Below are 17,401 nucleotides of genomic sequence, written 5' to 3' on the forward strand. Positions count from 1 at the left end.
AGTGTTTCCTTTCATTGATAGTTTATTTGGGAATCTGTCAGAGTATATAAGAGTAGTTTAGCTGCACAGCAGCTAAAATAAAAATATGCCTATTTTTTATTTATAAAAAATGAAATCTTTTAATGGATTTGTCTTGTAATTAGATTACTTTCTTACCTATAAAGATATGAGTTATAATTAGCTTCTCTTAACATAAGGTACTTTTAACAAATCTCACCTGTATGGATTCTCTGGTGTCTAGAAATACAGATGTGCTTCTACTGAAACTTGCTTAATGGGAACACCTGTAGATCCTTCTCTTGCAAAACATACTTTGCAGAAATGTGACATTTTGTGGACAGGATTGAATTTGACCAGTCAGTTCAGACATCTTAAAGAAGCATTTGCATAAGTGTGGTCATGTAGGGTTCAATTCTCTGTTTCCCAGACAAATAAAGTCCTGTTAAACCAAGCATCATGCCTATTTATGTGTCCCACTGAGGTGTCCTCTAGTGACTGCCCTGCACCAGAACCCTCTAAGTCTTGTGTTTCGCTGCTGGAGGCAGACCTCCCCTGAAGCTATGGTCACCACAGGGAAATGTGATTTTCCCTCCTCCAAGGCAGAGTGCACTTGGCTTCCAAATGTCATTTGCTGGAGGTAGTATCCTTAATGAAATGAAAAATGTAGGCCACCTACGGAGAGCAGCCTGCTTTGTGCTGTGTTTCTGTGTTTACATGCAGGAGTTGTGGGACGAGACCACTCTTGAACTGTGCTAGATTTGGAATGGTTTTTTGAAGCGTTGAAGGAAATTCATTTAACATTTACAGCATGGTAGTTGAATTTACAAGAAGGACTGTTTTCAATAAAAATAAAGAGAAATATTGGAAGAAGGTTTAGTGCTGAGCATTGAAGGCAAACACCACTACTGTTTAGTAGTGTGTCTGCACTCCAGTGCTGTATCCTGCTACAATTAACCTCTTGCTGCCATGCAGGGGAAGGGGCATAGTGCTCAAACTGGATGATTTTGTGGGGTGTCTTTTGCCAACAGAACTTTCACATTTATTATCTTGGTACATTGGAGGAGAGTTGATCCAAGACATGGCTTCCTTACTCTGATCTCCAAGCTGGGTTAGTGCTGAATGGAGTTTGCAGGCTCTGCTCTCCCAGCGAGTTCAGCCTGCCAGGAACAGAAGCAACTGCGGATCAAAACTGTGTCTACTAGTGAAAGATCACTTTACGTGATAAAGGTCTGTTTATGATGTTTTAAAAATCAAGAAATAAATGATAGTCAGGTTTTTTTTTAAAGTGAGACATGAAGGTAAAAGTATTTTTGATCAGTGCAGCCATGCCAGCTGTGAGATCATTGGCAGTTTTTAATCCATTTGCTGCGTGGAATAGAGATACTAACAAAATAAATGTTTGAAGAAATAGATCCGAATGCTGTTATTCATACCTAATCCCCTTTGTTTTTTCTTCAATGCTTTTTTAGTGTTGCGAACGTGCCTTCTTGACTAGTACTAGAATAGTGCATGTTTCTTAATGAGGCAGTGGCTACAGTTGGTAGCAACAAATTACCACTGATAATAAAGTTACCTATTTTATATGAAATTTGAGCTGTTGGTGTTTCTCTCTTCTAAGCTGGAAACTCCGTGGTGATGACCTAACTCAGCTGCCTCTCTACTGTCATCTCAATTTTGAATCAAGGCCCAATAGGCAGTGACACCAGGCTAACAAAAGAGGGCTGCAAATCTTGGTGGTCTCCCATTCAGATGGTATTGCCTTCCTTGGACAAAGGGGTGAGTAGGGCTCCTGAGTGCCACTCTGCCTCTAGGGATGGTAAACAAGGAACGGATCACTGGTGGGAGGCATTTTTTGATCACTTGACAAAGCTGGGTAGATGGGATACCACCTGACAAAGGGCTGAGGTTTAAAGGAAGATTTTGCAAGGGCTCTTAAGAACAAAAAGGAAAAAATAGGCCAGAAAACTGGGTTTTTTTCAGGATGTAAACAGGGTGGGCGGAGGTGAAGGGGGACTCAGCCATTCTTGGGGAACTCTGATGTAAGCTCAGAGGATACAGACAAGGGAAGGAGGGAAGAGTGCACAGATGGCTCATTGTTTTGTCTAGCTCAGCATTCTTGCACTGCCGAAGTGAAGGGCAATTGTTTTAAAATCCTTTTAGCAAAGAGTGCTCTTTGCTTTCCAGCTATCCCTGGTCCCCGAGATGCAAACTGTAAACCAGAGGGACTGGTCTTAAATGCCCATTTGTTTTGGAGGGTCAGTCCAAGGGGCCCTGGGCAGTTGCTGGGCAGCAAGGCATTGCTTCTATGTGGGAATGAGGGGAAAGGAGTACTCCTGGGAAAAATGCACTCCAGCATTTGGTGAGGAGGTGAGAACAAAAGGATGCACACAGAGAGGCTGATGCAGACCAGTGTTTGGCTTGGGGATCTTTACCAAAGCTATGAAATGCAGCACGAAACTGGAACATACCTTACCTGCAATGACATCTGATATACAGTATAGTTTTCTTACAGCATTTCACTTTTTTTTTTGTAGCAAATAATTAATTAATATAAAGAAACACTGCCATTTCTATGTTATTGTTTCTACTGCTTCAGTTGCGCTGGCACAGATCCTTCCCCTCCTCCCCTGTAAATTGTTGTGGCCTTTCTGGAGCAGGGGCCTTTTTTGGCATAGTCGACAAAAATAAACCATAAGGGCAGCTGTTGTTATGAATAAGGCTCAACAGGGGAATTTTACCAGTAGAACTACAGCAATATAATTATACTGGTAGACTGGTTACAGTAAATTTCCTCATGAAGGCAAGCTTTAAGTTGACATTTCCTAGCTAAGTTGTATCCATATGTATAACCTTATTACGCAAAAATAATATCTCTCTGGGCCTTGAATTCCTTTTTTACCCAGAAGAGTAACATTAAGTAGAAAAGCAAAGAATTTAGTGTTCAGAGATAGATGGGGGATTTTCTCTAACAGAGCAGTTGTGATGAACTGTATGCTGACCTCTGTGTTCTTTACTGGACAGGTTATTCCTTCAACAGTGATCAGGAACACGAGGAGAGTGTTCCTGCTTACTGCACTAAAATGTAAGCAGTACTGAAATATGCTGTAAGTTGACATATCTCCCAGCTTTCCTCCTGTTTGAATGACAAGCTGAACCATTTTGTAGTTCACATAACTGAAGTGGTTTGGCTGAGAGGCAAAACTATTTTGCCACTATTAAAATTTTTAGGGGTAAGCCTGAAGCCACTGAAAGGATGGTTAGGGAATGACTCTTTCCTCCTTTGTTTGATTTTTAAGAGGCAAAGATTTATTTTATCCTTTTGGACATTGTCTTACAACTAATGGAGTTTGCCTAACGCTCACAAGCCCTAGAAGTTTCAAGTGCTTCAAAGGAAAGATAATTTTGCAGGAAAAGCTTAACACTTAAAGGCAGATTTAAAAAATACCTGTAGTAGACTTTACATTGCTATGTATCATGTTTCCCTTTTGGGAGTCTTTCACCAGCAATCCAGTGCTTTCTTTCCTCTGGAATTACAGCTCAAGCTCCAAGGACCTTTCGCTGCCTGTTTAGTTGATTAAGATCTCTCATGGTGCTCATCAGTATATTTTTAAGTGCACCCTTTGCAATGAAATGAGACTATGTAACAGCTCACTAGGGAAGGCAGAATTGTCTGGATTTCTATAGCTGATGAAGTGAAAGATCAGGGATTGAATTCCAGATCCATCAGGATTGTAGAGACATAGATGGGTTTACGTTGGAAGGGACCATAAAGAACTTCTAGTTCCAATCCCCGCTGGACCAACTTGCTCAAAGCCCAATCCAGCCTGGCCTGGAACACTTCCAGAATTGGGGCATCCACAGTGCTGTTGGCCAAGCCTGTGCCAGTGCTTCACCACCCTCACAGTAAGGAATTTCATCCTAATATCTAATCTAAATCTATTTTTTGTCAGTTTAAAGGCATTCCCCCTTTTCCTCTTACTACATGCCATTGTCAAAAGTCTTTCTCCAGCTCTCCAGCCCTTTGGGTACTGGAAGGTGCTCTAAGGTCTCCCTGGAGCCTTTTCTTCTTCAGGCTGAACAGGCCCAAGTCTCTTGGCCTGTCCCCAGTCTTCTGAGAATCTTCATGGCCATCTTCAGGACTTGCTGTGACAGATCCATGTTATTTTTAGGATGGGAGTCCCAGAGCTGGATGCTGCAGTCTAGGTGGGATTTCACAAGAGCAGTGTACAAGAGCTGAACCACTTCCCTCAATCTGCTGGCCGCACCTCTGGTGGTGCAGCCCAGGACACAGTTGAATTTCTGCGTTGCGGGTGCACCTTGCTGGTTCACATTGAGCATTTTGCCAACCAGCAATACATGAGTGCCTACAGCCTGCTTGCAAGCTGTTGGAGTTCAGGCTCCTAAAAGCTCCTGAATACCTTTTATGCCCCGAGTTCATTTATTGCACAGCTGAGAACATAAATGTATGAGAGTCCCAAAAATGTGCTCAAGGATATATTAAAGTTGCTTCTTGCATGGTTTTTCTTAAAGTACGTTCTTTAGCCAGCAGGAAAGTTATGGGAGATGCCAGTGTTTATATTCTATGTAACATATTGGAGTCCTGATCCTCGCCTGAGACCTTTAGGCAATGCTGAAAAATACTAACTGTAGCTGTCAGTGGCTTTGAGGTTTTTTTCATATTCTTTCCATCCTCCCTATGGCTTTTGAATGGCACTTTCATTATGCGAATAGGTTCTTCCCAGCAGCTGCAGAACTTTCCACAGTAGGAGCTAGGAAGGAGCCAGCAGACACTGCAAGTAAAGTTGATGCCCTTTTCCCGACTGCTCACCAAGCACAGCAACGCTGCCCTTCCCAGCCACGCTGGCTCAAACTAGCCCTTTGCTAATGTTCTCTTGCCTGGTGAGGTAGCAGCTGAGCCCTTTGGTGAAGTTGTGGAGATGTATTGCTGTTGTTGTTGTTGTTGTTGTTGTTGTTATTATTATTATTATTATTATTATTATTATTATTATTATTATTATTATTATTATTCCCATCCATCAGAGCTAAGGATTCAGTTCCAATATGAAGTGGCATCCATGTGCAGATGAAAGTTTGTCTTCTCTGTCGTGCAATGACTATGTGCTTTGTTGGCAGAATCACCTCCAGCTCAGGCCAAATGAGAGCACTGTTCTTCTGAGCCTTGTAGAAACAAAGGATGGGTAGTTCTGAAGTATAGCATAAATAGGCAGCTTAAGTAAAATGTTACAGATCTTGATAAGTTTTCTTTTTCATTAGTGCCTTCACTCTTGTTCTGTGAATGCAATAGTAAATCCTTATTGTACCTTTAAGTACAATGATACTTAAAATAGTAATAGTAAATCCTTATCCTAGCTTTTCCTTCCAGATCCTTTCAGTGGGCATTAAGATGATGCAAGTCCTCTGCAACTTCCCAGGCTTTTGCAGTGAAACTGTTTGCACTTTCTTTGCCAAGCAGCACAGCCTCATTTGTGGTGCTGGTTGTGGTGGTTCAGAAACTGCTCTCAACATCTCACCTGGGCTGGGACTGATTCTGCTGGCCATGAAGTGGGAAGCCAGAGTTGCTCTGTGGAGGAATGTGTGAGTCCTTGAGCTGAAAAACATGGTCAGTAGTCTAGTTACTTGATTACACATAGATTTATTTATTTTTAATAAGTTGCTTTGGAAATCATGAAGATGAATGGTTTGATCTTGTCAGTTTAGTTATAACTGTAATGGGAGAGTAAACTGTCACCTACTGGTATAGTGCACCGTAAAAAAAGAGAAAATAAAATGTAAACTGCCCTCCTGTGAACATCTTTTGCTGGAGTAGAAAGTGACATTTCCCATGCAACCTCCTCTTTCATATTTGGTTGTTTTAGTCATTTCCCGTGTTCTGTATTAGTCCATGCTGTGCAGAATGTGGAGTTAATTTCCCAGCTTTTGTGACCTTGATAGATGAGTATATAAGCATTTCCTATATGATGAGTGTGTCACATTGCTCTTTGAAGCAGAGGACTATCATTATTTACATCTGAGAATCAAATTCCTAAGTAACTTGTTGAGGAGGATGAGAAGTTTGTAGCAGACAGGAGATTCAAACTTAGGTTACCTGGATGCTGTTTTAGCACTTTCAGAATATTCTGAAGTTTCCTGACGCAGTGTTAATAATGAGGCAGATCCATCCCTTTGGCACTGATAGGGCCTTTGCAGCCTTTTGCCCTTAATTTGCAAGCACTATCCCTACAGGTGTGATTGTTTGTTGGCACTCTCCAGAATGAGACAATAATGCTTTCAAGGCTCTAGAGCTCAAAGGGATTAACCTCCAGCAGCTAAGCATGATCCTGTCCTTCTTCCAGATGTTACCATTTTCATGGCATGGACAGTAGAGCCCCAAAGAAGATTGCCTTAACTTGCAGCCCAGCACATTGAAGTGACCAGAAAACTCCTGGTGGTTTACTTCAGCATACTAGGCTGGAGTTAGCGCAATTCAGGAGCTGTTTCCCAGGTGGCTGGGCACGAGCTGAGTATAGGAACCAACTCAATTCCTTGTGAATTATCAGCTGTGGGTCCTGTAAGCACAGTTCTGGATACAGAGTATCAATAGGCGAAGTTCATACCTTTATCTTGACCATGATGTTTTGTCCGATCGCTTGGGTTGGAAGGGTCTTCCAAAAGTTTCCAGCTGATGCTTTCTCAGAGGGCTGACTTCCCTGAATCACATCGCTAGATCCTATTGCAAAGTTTGATCATTATCTAGTGATGCTATATGAAACAGTTGTGCCTACAGAATTATGAATAAGGTTGACTTGACTCTAGGTTTAGAGGAAAAAACAATTTATCTGTTGTATCAACATTTGTTATTCACAGAGACAATTTTGTAAAAACAAAATCTAAACTGTGAGTCTCCAGGTTTCAGGGACAAGATTGTAACTGGCTGCATTTTGAAGAAACTGAGTAGTAAAGTCTGTGAAATCAATGTTGTGTATGTGTGAATGAAACTGTATCTTTTCTCCTCTTCCCTTTCTGCCCTGTAACATCTCTTCCCTCATTGAATGGTAGCTCAGTGAAACACAGTTCTGTTTTCACACTGGCCAGCACAAATCAATTCACAAATTTTTACTCAGATCTATCTCAGTGTAAATTTTTTAAGTGGATCCTATGTAAGTATTTTAGAAAGCAGAGAAATGCCTCCAAATAACTGCAGAGTGGGTGTCTCTGCATCTGTTTGGATTTAGATGTTGGAATAAGTCTCTAAAAACAATTTAACTTTCTAGAAGAGTCTTCCATTCAGTTGATGGCTTACACATTTGATATGATGTACTGGAAGAGCAAGCTCTAAGCAGCAGCTGTCACAGACTGACATCTCTGAGCACTGTGTCACTCGCTTTCCAACCATGATTTTACATGAACAAAAGTCTTTGAGCATGTGTTTATTTTTTTATATTTGCCCTGGTTATGCATGAAGTTTTGTCTTAAATCAAGCTACAAAGGAGTCCAGTAAGATTGTGTGTGCAAGTTTGGGGTGGCAGGAGCTCATGGAATTTCCTGCTAAGCGCTCTGAAGAGATAACCATCTGACATCCAGATAATCATCCCCTGCTTCTCTCAAATATTTTTCTGTGAATGAATACTTTTTAAATGTCAGGAAACAATCCAGGGGAATATGTGAGTAAGCAGGTAGGTTTTGGGTGAAATAAGTCTTCTGGATACTTTTTAAGCCTTTTATATAAAGGGGTTGCTGTGCTATTTTTTTACAGAATTGCTTCACAGGAACCTCCCAGCATGCCATCGGGGCTCTCATATGAGAGTTTTATACTGTTTGACAGCTGCACTAAAAACAACTGCTTCCTGTTAGGCAAGATGCTGGAAGCACTAGGTATGGTCCTTTTTTTTTTTTTTTCCCTTTTTTTCCCTTTTTTTCTTTTTTTTCTTTTTTCCTTTCTCCCTTAAGCTCTGGAATCTGAGAGTCATTTGCTGATATTGGGTAGAAATTGTGCAATGCACCTGGAGCTTGAATTCAGAAGACTGACTGTGCATAATCTTTTTTAAGGCACATCAGCTCTTGCCTGATGTCCTTCCCAGGAGATAAAGACACTGAAGTGTTTAGGTCAGTGGCTGCTGAAGGCTTCTCCTTTGGTTTTGGACAGGAGACCACCCTTTGTGTTGCTTGTTAGTGGGAAGTAAAAGGGAAGTGATTCATGTCTCAGGTGATTTGGGTGATTCTCAGGGAGGACCTGTGAAGTCAGTCACTGGGTACCTTGATGCCTTTTGTGACAGCAGTCCTCTGTGTTGCTAACAGTAGTCTCTTTGCTACCTAGTAGAAAAATCTTCTGGGACGGGTATTAGCTCTGCAGCCGTAAAACACTACTGAGGGTTGGACTCTGAAGTGCTTTGGGTCTCATCAGGCAGAGTGGTGGATACTGCCCATCACCTTGGTTTGGCTAACTCCTCAAACTTCAACAAGATCCTGAGAAGCTGATCTGGAGTATTGAAAGCTATGGATTGACAATTACTGTGTTGGGTTTTTTTTTTTGGTGGGTGGGGTGGGGACTGTGGGTACAATTAAAATTGGTACTGATGCAAATAACAGCAGCTCTTCCTGATGTCAGGTTTAGAAATGTAGTGATATTGTATTTCTGCAGCCTTCAAAATGGTTTCAAAGTGGCTCACCAGCAGCAGAACAGGTAACTGTCTTTGTAGAAGATGTGGAAAGATGCAATTAAGGAGTTGAAGTAAAGGCATCTTAAGTGGCTTCACAAAAGTAGTGTTGAAGCAGCTGACAACTGAGTGAGTCATTCCGGAGTGCTGTGACCTTGCTTCCCAGAAGAGATTTGGTTTATCTCTCTGAAGCTGTTGGGAGTGCAGCTATGATTTCTGAAAGTGCAGTCCTAACTATCCCCTAAGAGCCTGAAAGGGCTTTCTTGTTGTTCTCAGGCTGAAATAATCACAGTGATTTCCATGTGTAAACTCTCTTTTTGGTTGGGATTGGTTCACCTAATATATTTATATGCACATACCCTTAAACTCTCAAAAAACCAAACACCTAGTACACTCTGCTCCTTGTACAGAGCTGTGTAGCTTTCAAAAGCAGAATTGCAGAAATACTGCCATTTGCACTGCAGAAGGTTTGCAGTGAAGCAAACCTTCCCTTCTTCCTTGCAAAAGTGAGAATTAAAATGCTTTGGTAAACTGAAAAGCCTCTGGTTTTCAGAGCTGCTTTTAAAGCAAAGGGCTACTTTGGCGTTTGATCCTCTTAAGCTGGGTTATTTGATGTGAAAAATGCCCTGGGTACTCTGCTGCAGAGGGGAGCAGCTTTTCAGTTCTCTGTGTGTGGCTTCAGGAGAGGGCCTGGCAGAGCATGGGGTGGTGGGGGGCTCAGGGGGGGGCCTGATTGCACAGCTCTATAAATAAAGGGGCCTCTATTTCTTTGGATTCTTTTGCTGGAACTGAATATCATGATCAGTGAAACTCTTACCTCATTAAATGAACAAGCCAGGCTCCTCCAGCATATGTGCAGTGCTGCAGTGTGGTTTGTTCTGCTGAGCTGATTTGCTGAACAGATAAGGGAGTTTTAACCTAAGAATGGCATGTAATGTATGACCTTGGCTTTTGGAAGGTTTATTTTTGTTCTTTTGACAAAATAAGGTTTTAATATTAAATATGGGGTTGGATTTGACTTGGAAGATGCCAGAGCCTTCTACTACTGCTGTAGTCATAATATAAAACTATCTGATGTGTGCCAGTGAGCATGCAGCGAGCCAAGAATTTCTCCATCAGTGTTTATTTTTCTGAAAACTTACCCGGTTGTTTTGCAGTTGGGTTGGCTAAAAAGGTGATGTGCCCTTGTGTTGGAGAGAGCAAAGCAGTGGTGGGCACAATATAGTCCATGCTGACTCTTTATATTTAGCATCTTTAGTTTTGGGGCAAAATACGGGCTTTCAACATCCCCACACACACTTTCTTAGTGTTTTAAAAGTGTTTACAAGAAACTTTCACTCAAAACTTCAGGGTTCACCACAACCAAGGCATAAAACAAACTATGTGAAATACTCAGATCTGTTAGTACAGGAACTTAATGCTGTACTGCAGCTTTCAGTTTGTGTAATCAAGGCCATGCAGGGATACAAAATAATATTTTTGAGACTTTTTTCCTGCACATGTTCCATCTCAGATCATCATCTTAATGTAAAGCTAAGGCGCTTTTGGACTGCTACACTGCAGGAGTTTGGCTGAAGAAATTACCTGTAAAGCGCTTCAGTGCTGAGGTGCTGAATAAGCTCCAAAGTCCTTGTTCTAAACTGGCTGTAGTTTGAATTGGTTACCTTCAGATTTAAACCACTACCACACCCCCAAAATAAACCTCTCAAACCACCCCCCCGCCCCAAACCCAAAAACAACACCAAAACAAAAACACCCAATCAACCTAACCATGACCAGAAAAGCCCACGCCAAACCTACCACCTCACTCCTCACCTCCCTAGCTCTCAGGGAAACCAGCCCCAAATAGTGCAGAATCTTTTTTTCTGTAGATCAAAAGCTGTGATCAAAGTGTGTTGCCTCTGCAGCTGGCACAGGAGTTGTGTCAGGCTGACCTGCTGGGAATGCTTTCCACTGGAAAGGGAGCAGGTTGGTGCAGGTACAGGTAGCAGAGAATGTGGGGAGGTCCCTGGAAGAGCTCATGGCTTCCATTTGCTTTAGCAAGATTTCTTCCATCTGTGGATTGTTGTTACCCTTCCACCCAGTTTGTTTTTATTTTGTGGAAATGTGGCTTGTTTGGTCTTTCTCTTCTGGAAGTATTGTTAGGGTTTTTAGTTTGTTCATTGACTGTGGCTGGATGAAGGCGGTTGATTTTCTAGAAGTTTTCCAGAAGTTTGGGGGAAATTTGAAACTTACAAGAAGATGCACAAGTTTGAACATCTGCAAGGTGTGATGGGGTTTTTTGTCCAGCTTCTAGTCATCCTCATAAGAAAATGCTTAAGCAGTGGAGACGTGCTCTAAAAGGAGGAAACTGCCATGAGAACCCAATGTTTCCACATGGAATAGAGAGGAGTCTGTTCTTGTGAGAGATAATAAGCCATTTGTCTTCCATTGGCATATGTATCTGGAAATCCTGGGTTTCTAACTGGGAAAAATCATTTCACATGCTACTTGCCTCTCCATTAGCAGGCTGATGCATCCTTATCACAAATTTTGAAGCTGGGGCCAATGTAAACACTTGCAGTAAAAAGGATATCTATAAGAGAAGCCAAGCTGTATAACTTGGCTACTGGATACGTCTCTGTGACCAAGGGTCAGAAGCATGTAGGGAGGTTGTAGGTCTGTGTAACTTCTGAAGGTCATGTCTGCCTGCATTCTCAGGTACATCCCCCAAACCTCATCCAGGAGCTCTGATCCTGTGTTATGGTCCATTGTTCAATGAGAGAAATTTCATGGCAGTTGTTGAAACTGCATTGAACTTACCTTCAAATACAAGACTTTTACTAAGAGTAAAAGCAAAATCTTTGGCAAAAATACTAACAAAATTACTATGCTATTTACATTCTGAATATTAATATTTCTTTCTATTAAAGACCTGTCTAAATTAAGCATAAAGTATTTCCGAAGTAATCACTAGTATTCAAAGCCACATGTGTCACGATTTCCTCAAAACCAGATTACCAAGCTAAAATTAAACAGATCAAAGACTTTCACTTTATAGACTGTTACCTCAGAACAGCTGCACAGTGCAGGTGAAATGCATGTTTTTAAATTTTCCTGTATTTTCACCAACTCGTGGCCATTAATGGTTCAAAAACATTTCAAGTCTAATCTTTAAATACAAATCTCTTACATGCAAATAAAATTCTTCTAAGATTTAACTGTTAATTTGAGAATATAAGCATTGTATGCTGCTGCATTTTCTGAGTGTTCTCTGGAAGATACATCTTGAGTCTTTGGGGATTTTTAAAAAAATCTTAAAAGGGAAGTAGCTTAATGCTTTTTTCCTTACTTTTTTTTTTTGTTTTAATTAGCAGATGTCTGTTTTAAGAGTCAAACTACCATATGAACAAATCCATTTAAGTAACATTGCCTGTCAGCTTTACTGCTTTGTGACTACTGCTGTGTTGCTGATCAGCAATATTCTTCTAAATACAAGTGTTGCTTTAGTTTTGATGGATACTCACCTAAACACTTCCATCAGTAACTTTCATATGGATCAATGTAAAGCATGTGTGGTCTTCTTTAAACAGTTATTTCTGGGAAGCAGAGATCCAAGAGGTTAAGGGAAAAAAAAAAAAAGCCCACTGAACTCTAGCTCATTGCATATTAGAAGTAAAGCTGTGTTGTTTCAGAACATGCCTTGAAAGGAGGAAATTCAATAGGGACCCATCTTACTTTCCAAACAATTTAACTGAGAAAGATCAGCTTGAAGGCTTTTTGTTAACTTTGATCTTTCTTAAAACTGACCCATTCATAATGTGTTTTGGTTTCTGGTTTATGCTTTTCCTGGAATCAGTTCTTGAGAATGATCCACTTTGAAGCATTTTTGTTTCTCCCTTTAAGAAATATTTCTTTTTTCCTTTACTAACTGATACGGGAAACTAATAAAGCATTTTAGGGATGCTGGTTGTCCAAAATACAACTTTGCATCTGTGAGGATATCACCGTTCTGTATCAGCCAGTCAGGTAGATCTGCATGTGGTTACAGAACTCAGGATTCACTATACATCCAGATTCCACTCCCTGAGTGGCTGATTCTGTGAGGAGAATGCTCATCCTTTTTCAATGGTCCTAGTCTTAAATCCTGCTCTGCTCAAGAAGTGTGTCATGACTTTTTATTTTTCATTCCCTCCAGGTTTACAGGAACAGATGGACCGAGTGGTTTTGGGTTTGAGCTGACATTCCGACTGAAGAGAGAGACAGGGGAGTCGGCACCACCCACTTGGCCAGCGGAGCTGATGCAAGGCTTGGCCAGATATGTCTTCCAGTCAGGTACCACAGGGTTAAATACACAGCCCTGCTTTTTCCTGCTCTAGGTTTGAAGTGCCACATTGTTGCAGGATATGACACTTGTCTCGTCTGCACCCAGTCAGGTCTTGGGAATTGTCTTTGTGTGGGAACCAAAAAAGAGTGTGTTTCTTCCTCCAGCCCCGCCTGCAGGGACAAAACCAATTTTTGTTCAGGTTACTGCAAATCCTCAGTATTGAAAAGCTGAAGTTACACAACAGTCAGTAACTACAGGAAGTCTGCCCAGTGACTCTTTCCTGCATAGTTGGGTTCAAAGAATCACAGAATGAACTAGATTGGAAAAGACCTTTGAGATCATCAAGTCCAACCTATGACCTAACATTTCCTCATCAACTAAAGCATGGTACTGCATGCCACATCCAGTATCTTCTCTCAGCAAGAAAAACACATTTTCTTATCCTGAATGGCTGAGGAGCAACCAGCTAATAAGGTCTTACTTCTCAGCAGAAGCACTATAACTTCCAAAAACATTGCAGCTCCATCACAGGCAAATCGCTTCCAGTGGTCCCTGCAGCCAAGCAGTAGCAATGCATATGAACATGGAGTTGTTGAGATACAAAAATGTAAAAGTTGTAAGGAATGCTAAGGCTGGGAGGGCCAAGGAATTAACAATTGTGAATCATTACTGCGGATGGAGGATTGCCAGAAAACTGGGAACCAGGGTGCCTACAAACCATCCTCTTGCACTGGTCTTTCATACTTTCATTTATATCACTGGATTGAATGTTAGTTTTAGTGTCAGCACATGAAAACCTGTGGAATGGCTGATAGCTAATGTACTTGAAAGGCACTAACCAGCATCATAAGATTTGAATAAAAATATTTAAAGATTTTTTTTAACCTAATTTGAGGTTCTTTACAGGTAAAGTACCTTTTAAATCAATGATTATTGAGTTTGTAGCATTTGGTACCTGCAGTACTAGTCCATAAATTGCTCAGTAACTTTTGATTCTCCTGATGGTTTTCAGTCAGCTGGCTGACTCTCAAAGGGAAAAGGTCTGGGTAAGAACAGGATTGCTCCACTAACCTCTGTAACAAATCTGAGGAAGTGGCAGTCTTGTGGGTATTTTTCTAAATATTCCTGGATAGAGTTCAGTGCCAGCTCTGATTATTGCTTGTCTTTTTGTAACCTTTCCTGTGTAGCTGTCCTCCCTGGTTGCCATCCAAAATTTGTCTCACCTTTCTGCCTTTATTTTTGCAACTGTTAAGCATCTAAATCTATGACTGTCATTATTTTTTACATTGTTTTAGATTCCCATCCTGCCTAAATTGTATTGTATTTTGATACTAACCATGCAGTGATGAATTCATACTCACATTTTCTATGCAACGACTGCAGGGTCTGAAGAGAACATCTGAGTCGAAAAAAAAAAGCTCCCTCTTAGATACAAAGTAATATACATGTTACATGTTAACTTATACTAAATATCCTACGTCCCATTTGGAACATTTTAGATTTCCTAGTCCAGGCTAGTTCTCTTAGCAGTTGTTTGTTGGGCACTGTCTTTTCATGGATGAGAGGAGGTCTGCAGAGTGCAATGGGCTTTGGAAGAATACTTCAGGGCAAACTTCATGGTGACTGAGCAGGCAGTCAGGGCAGAGACTTCCCTTATTCACTTCCTGCAGTCCCATCTTTTTGACCTCAAAGCCAAAGAACTGTTCTTAGAATGAAAAGAGTGGTTGTGCCCATGCTTATCAATCTGGCATGAACCACCCTCCAGTATTCTGCTTATCCGTGCTGGTTTTTACTTTATATCCACCATGACTCTTTAAAGACACGTTCAAACTCGTGCTGATGGATCCTAGCCTCTGGGTGTTTAGTTTTCAATTTGCCTTATGAAAAACAACAGTGTATGAATCATAAATTGACTTCTTTCTTTGACTATGAGATTGGGTAGGAGCCAATACCACGCTCGTCATACAATGGGCGAACCACATGCTGGGTTACCTTAGGAAAAGCATGAGCAGCAGATGGAGGGAAGTTATTACCTCTTTGGCATGGCACTGGGAAGGCCTTGCTTAGAATATTGTGTCCTGTTTTGGGCCTTTAAGAAATACTGAAAAATTGGAGAGTGTTCAAGGTAGTCAGGGTTTCTAGGACATGTGAGCCATGAGGAGAGCTGGAGGGAGCAGGGCCAGTTTAGCCTGGGAAGAGAATGTGCAGGGTGATCTAACTGGAGCCTACAGCTGTAGGGAGGGTAGGTATAAGATTGTCGGGTCAAGCCCTAGATAGTACATCAAAGGACTACAACTCTGAATTGCAGTATGGGAGGCCCTGGAAAAGCTTCAAGGAAAACTTGCTCACAAGGAGAGTGGCAAAGGACAGGAAATGGTTTATAGGAGAGGTGCTGGAACTCCATTCCTGGAAAGGTTCAGGACTTAACGCAACAAAGCTAAGTTGGCCCTAATCTAACAGTGGTGATGGCTCCACTTCAGCTAGGGAGGCTGGATGAGAGACCTCCAAATTTTTTCTTGATCTTTCAGGGCAATGCCAGCTGAGCACAGCTAGATGCAGTAATTTTCTAATTTAGTCAAAGGTCTCTCACTCCATTGCTCTGCAGAGTCCCCAGTACTTCTGCTACATCTGATATGTCCTGCTTTGTTTTGTTATACTCCCTTGAGCTGTTTTCTCTCAGGATGGTAGTGTCCATAGCAGTTCCTGTGTTCTCCCTTATGTCACTCCTGGGTAATCGGGCACCCAAGTCCTCAGCAGTGTTAATTTATTTTCTGCCTACTAGAGTTTCTAGCCCAGTTTGACATTCTCACTCTGCAGAGCCAAGTGAGCTTCTGCCATTGTTTTTCCTTGTTTTTTTACAGGACTTCTCTGTTCAGATCTTGAAGCTTTAAAAACTGTGAAGTATTTGAAGGGCTGGTTTTTCTGAAGCGCATTGGCCATGAGACAGGCTGTGGCATGACAGCATTGTTTTACGTGATGAAAGGTTTCTTTTTGCTCAAGTTCTTTCTGACTGTAGTGCTTAGAGCATTTCTCAAATGAAACTCTGATAAGTGTTAACTCTGGTGTATGTACCTTAATGTTGTCCTCTTCAGTTGTTAAAAAAAAAATTATGGTGTCTCTTTAATACTCTGAAGTAGCCTTAAAAACATTTGATGAACCGAAACAACTTAAGTAAAGCTTATGAATCCACCCTGAACAAGAAGCAAGAAAAAGAATGAAATTGGCAGAAACTTCTTGGATAGGCTCCAAGCACTTTTACGTGTCAGAAAATTGTTTACTCTGAAAGCTGCACTAAGAGCTAAATTCTTATCTCTTGGTAAAAACCAACTTTTTAATTATCAGAGATGTTCTGCTGAGTCCAGTTGAAGCTGGGGGAGAGTAAGGTGTAGTTATATACTCCTGCTGAGCCTGAGCATTTTCGGGTGATGACTGAGTTGAATATTCACTTAGCAGCTATTGCTGTCCAAAATATTATTCCTGTATATTGCAATTGCAAAGCATGTCTCATTGCAAGTGGTGTATTTTTCTAATAAACACTTCTAGGCATATGCATGTTGCATTCCTTTGTTTCTCTCTCTGTCTCTCCTGCACTGTAGCAGTGCTTTAGGAAAGCAATCTTCTGCATTGAATTTCAGACCTCTTTCAGCCTTGGTTTCTCTGTTCACTCTAACAAGCGCTTGGTGCTTTTGATTAAAGGGCAGTACTTACCCTCCTTCAACAAAACCAAGCTTTCAAGTATCAAAAAGTTTTATTTGTGGCTTTATCTGTTCTTAATTTTATCACTGTTTGACCATGACCACAAATTCCAACTGTTAGTTTTAAACTAAAACTGTTAGTTTTAAAAAATCCCCAAACCTTCAAACCTTGAAAATGAAACTTTGCACAATTCCATGACCTTAGCTTGTCATGGTTCATGGGTGTACTGCAAATATCTCATGGTAGAACAAATTCATACTTCAGTTCAAATGAAAAGGAAGAAATGCTCTTCCTACAGAAAGCTTATCCAGACCTTACTGCAATTGTTACAATTGTTAACTCTTTATGTACTAGAGTATTAAGACCCTTGATCACTACAGAGGGACTATGGTTTGTGTTTTCCTGAAATTAGAATCTGCATTTTCTTTCTCTCTAGGGTAAATTTATGTTGTTTTCAAGGGTCTGTCTGATATGTGTCATTAAGGCAATATTGATGTAGCACGGAAACAAGTACGCGTGTGTATGGGCTCTTGCTGCTTCCATGTTTTAAGCCTGAAAGAAAACAGCTGCAGCTGTCAGGTACAGGTTTGGAGAAATTGTCATGAAAACTCATCATGCATAGAGCCTAAAGATAATGATGTGGCATATGTCATGGTTATATTCTCCACAATGCACAAGTTGTAGTGGGGAATGAGCCAGAAGTATTAAGAGGATGTCTTAATTAGACAGTTAGAAGTTTGCAGGT

General features: G+C 41.0%; 1 protein-coding gene across 3 annotated transcripts in view; it reads left to right on the top strand.

Annotated features, from left to right (window-relative positions):
- SUFU (SUFU negative regulator of hedgehog signaling) overlaps window positions 1–17,401 on the top strand; it is an 89,684-nt gene that overhangs the window by 11,001 nt on the left and 61,282 nt on the right. For all 3 annotated transcript variants that reach the window (XM_058841139.1, XM_058841141.1, XM_058841142.1), the window contains one exon: window positions 12,832–12,968. In XM_058841139.1, coding sequence (XP_058697122.1) covers window positions 12,832–12,968 — 137 coding nt within the window. The remainder of the gene's footprint in view (window positions 1–12,831; window positions 12,969–17,401) is intronic.

Source organism: Poecile atricapillus, chromosome 6 (genome assembly GCF_030490865.1).
Source record: "Poecile atricapillus isolate bPoeAtr1 chromosome 6, bPoeAtr1.hap1, whole genome shotgun sequence".
NCBI classification, from domain to species: domain Eukaryota; kingdom Metazoa; phylum Chordata; class Aves; order Passeriformes; family Paridae; genus Poecile; species Poecile atricapillus.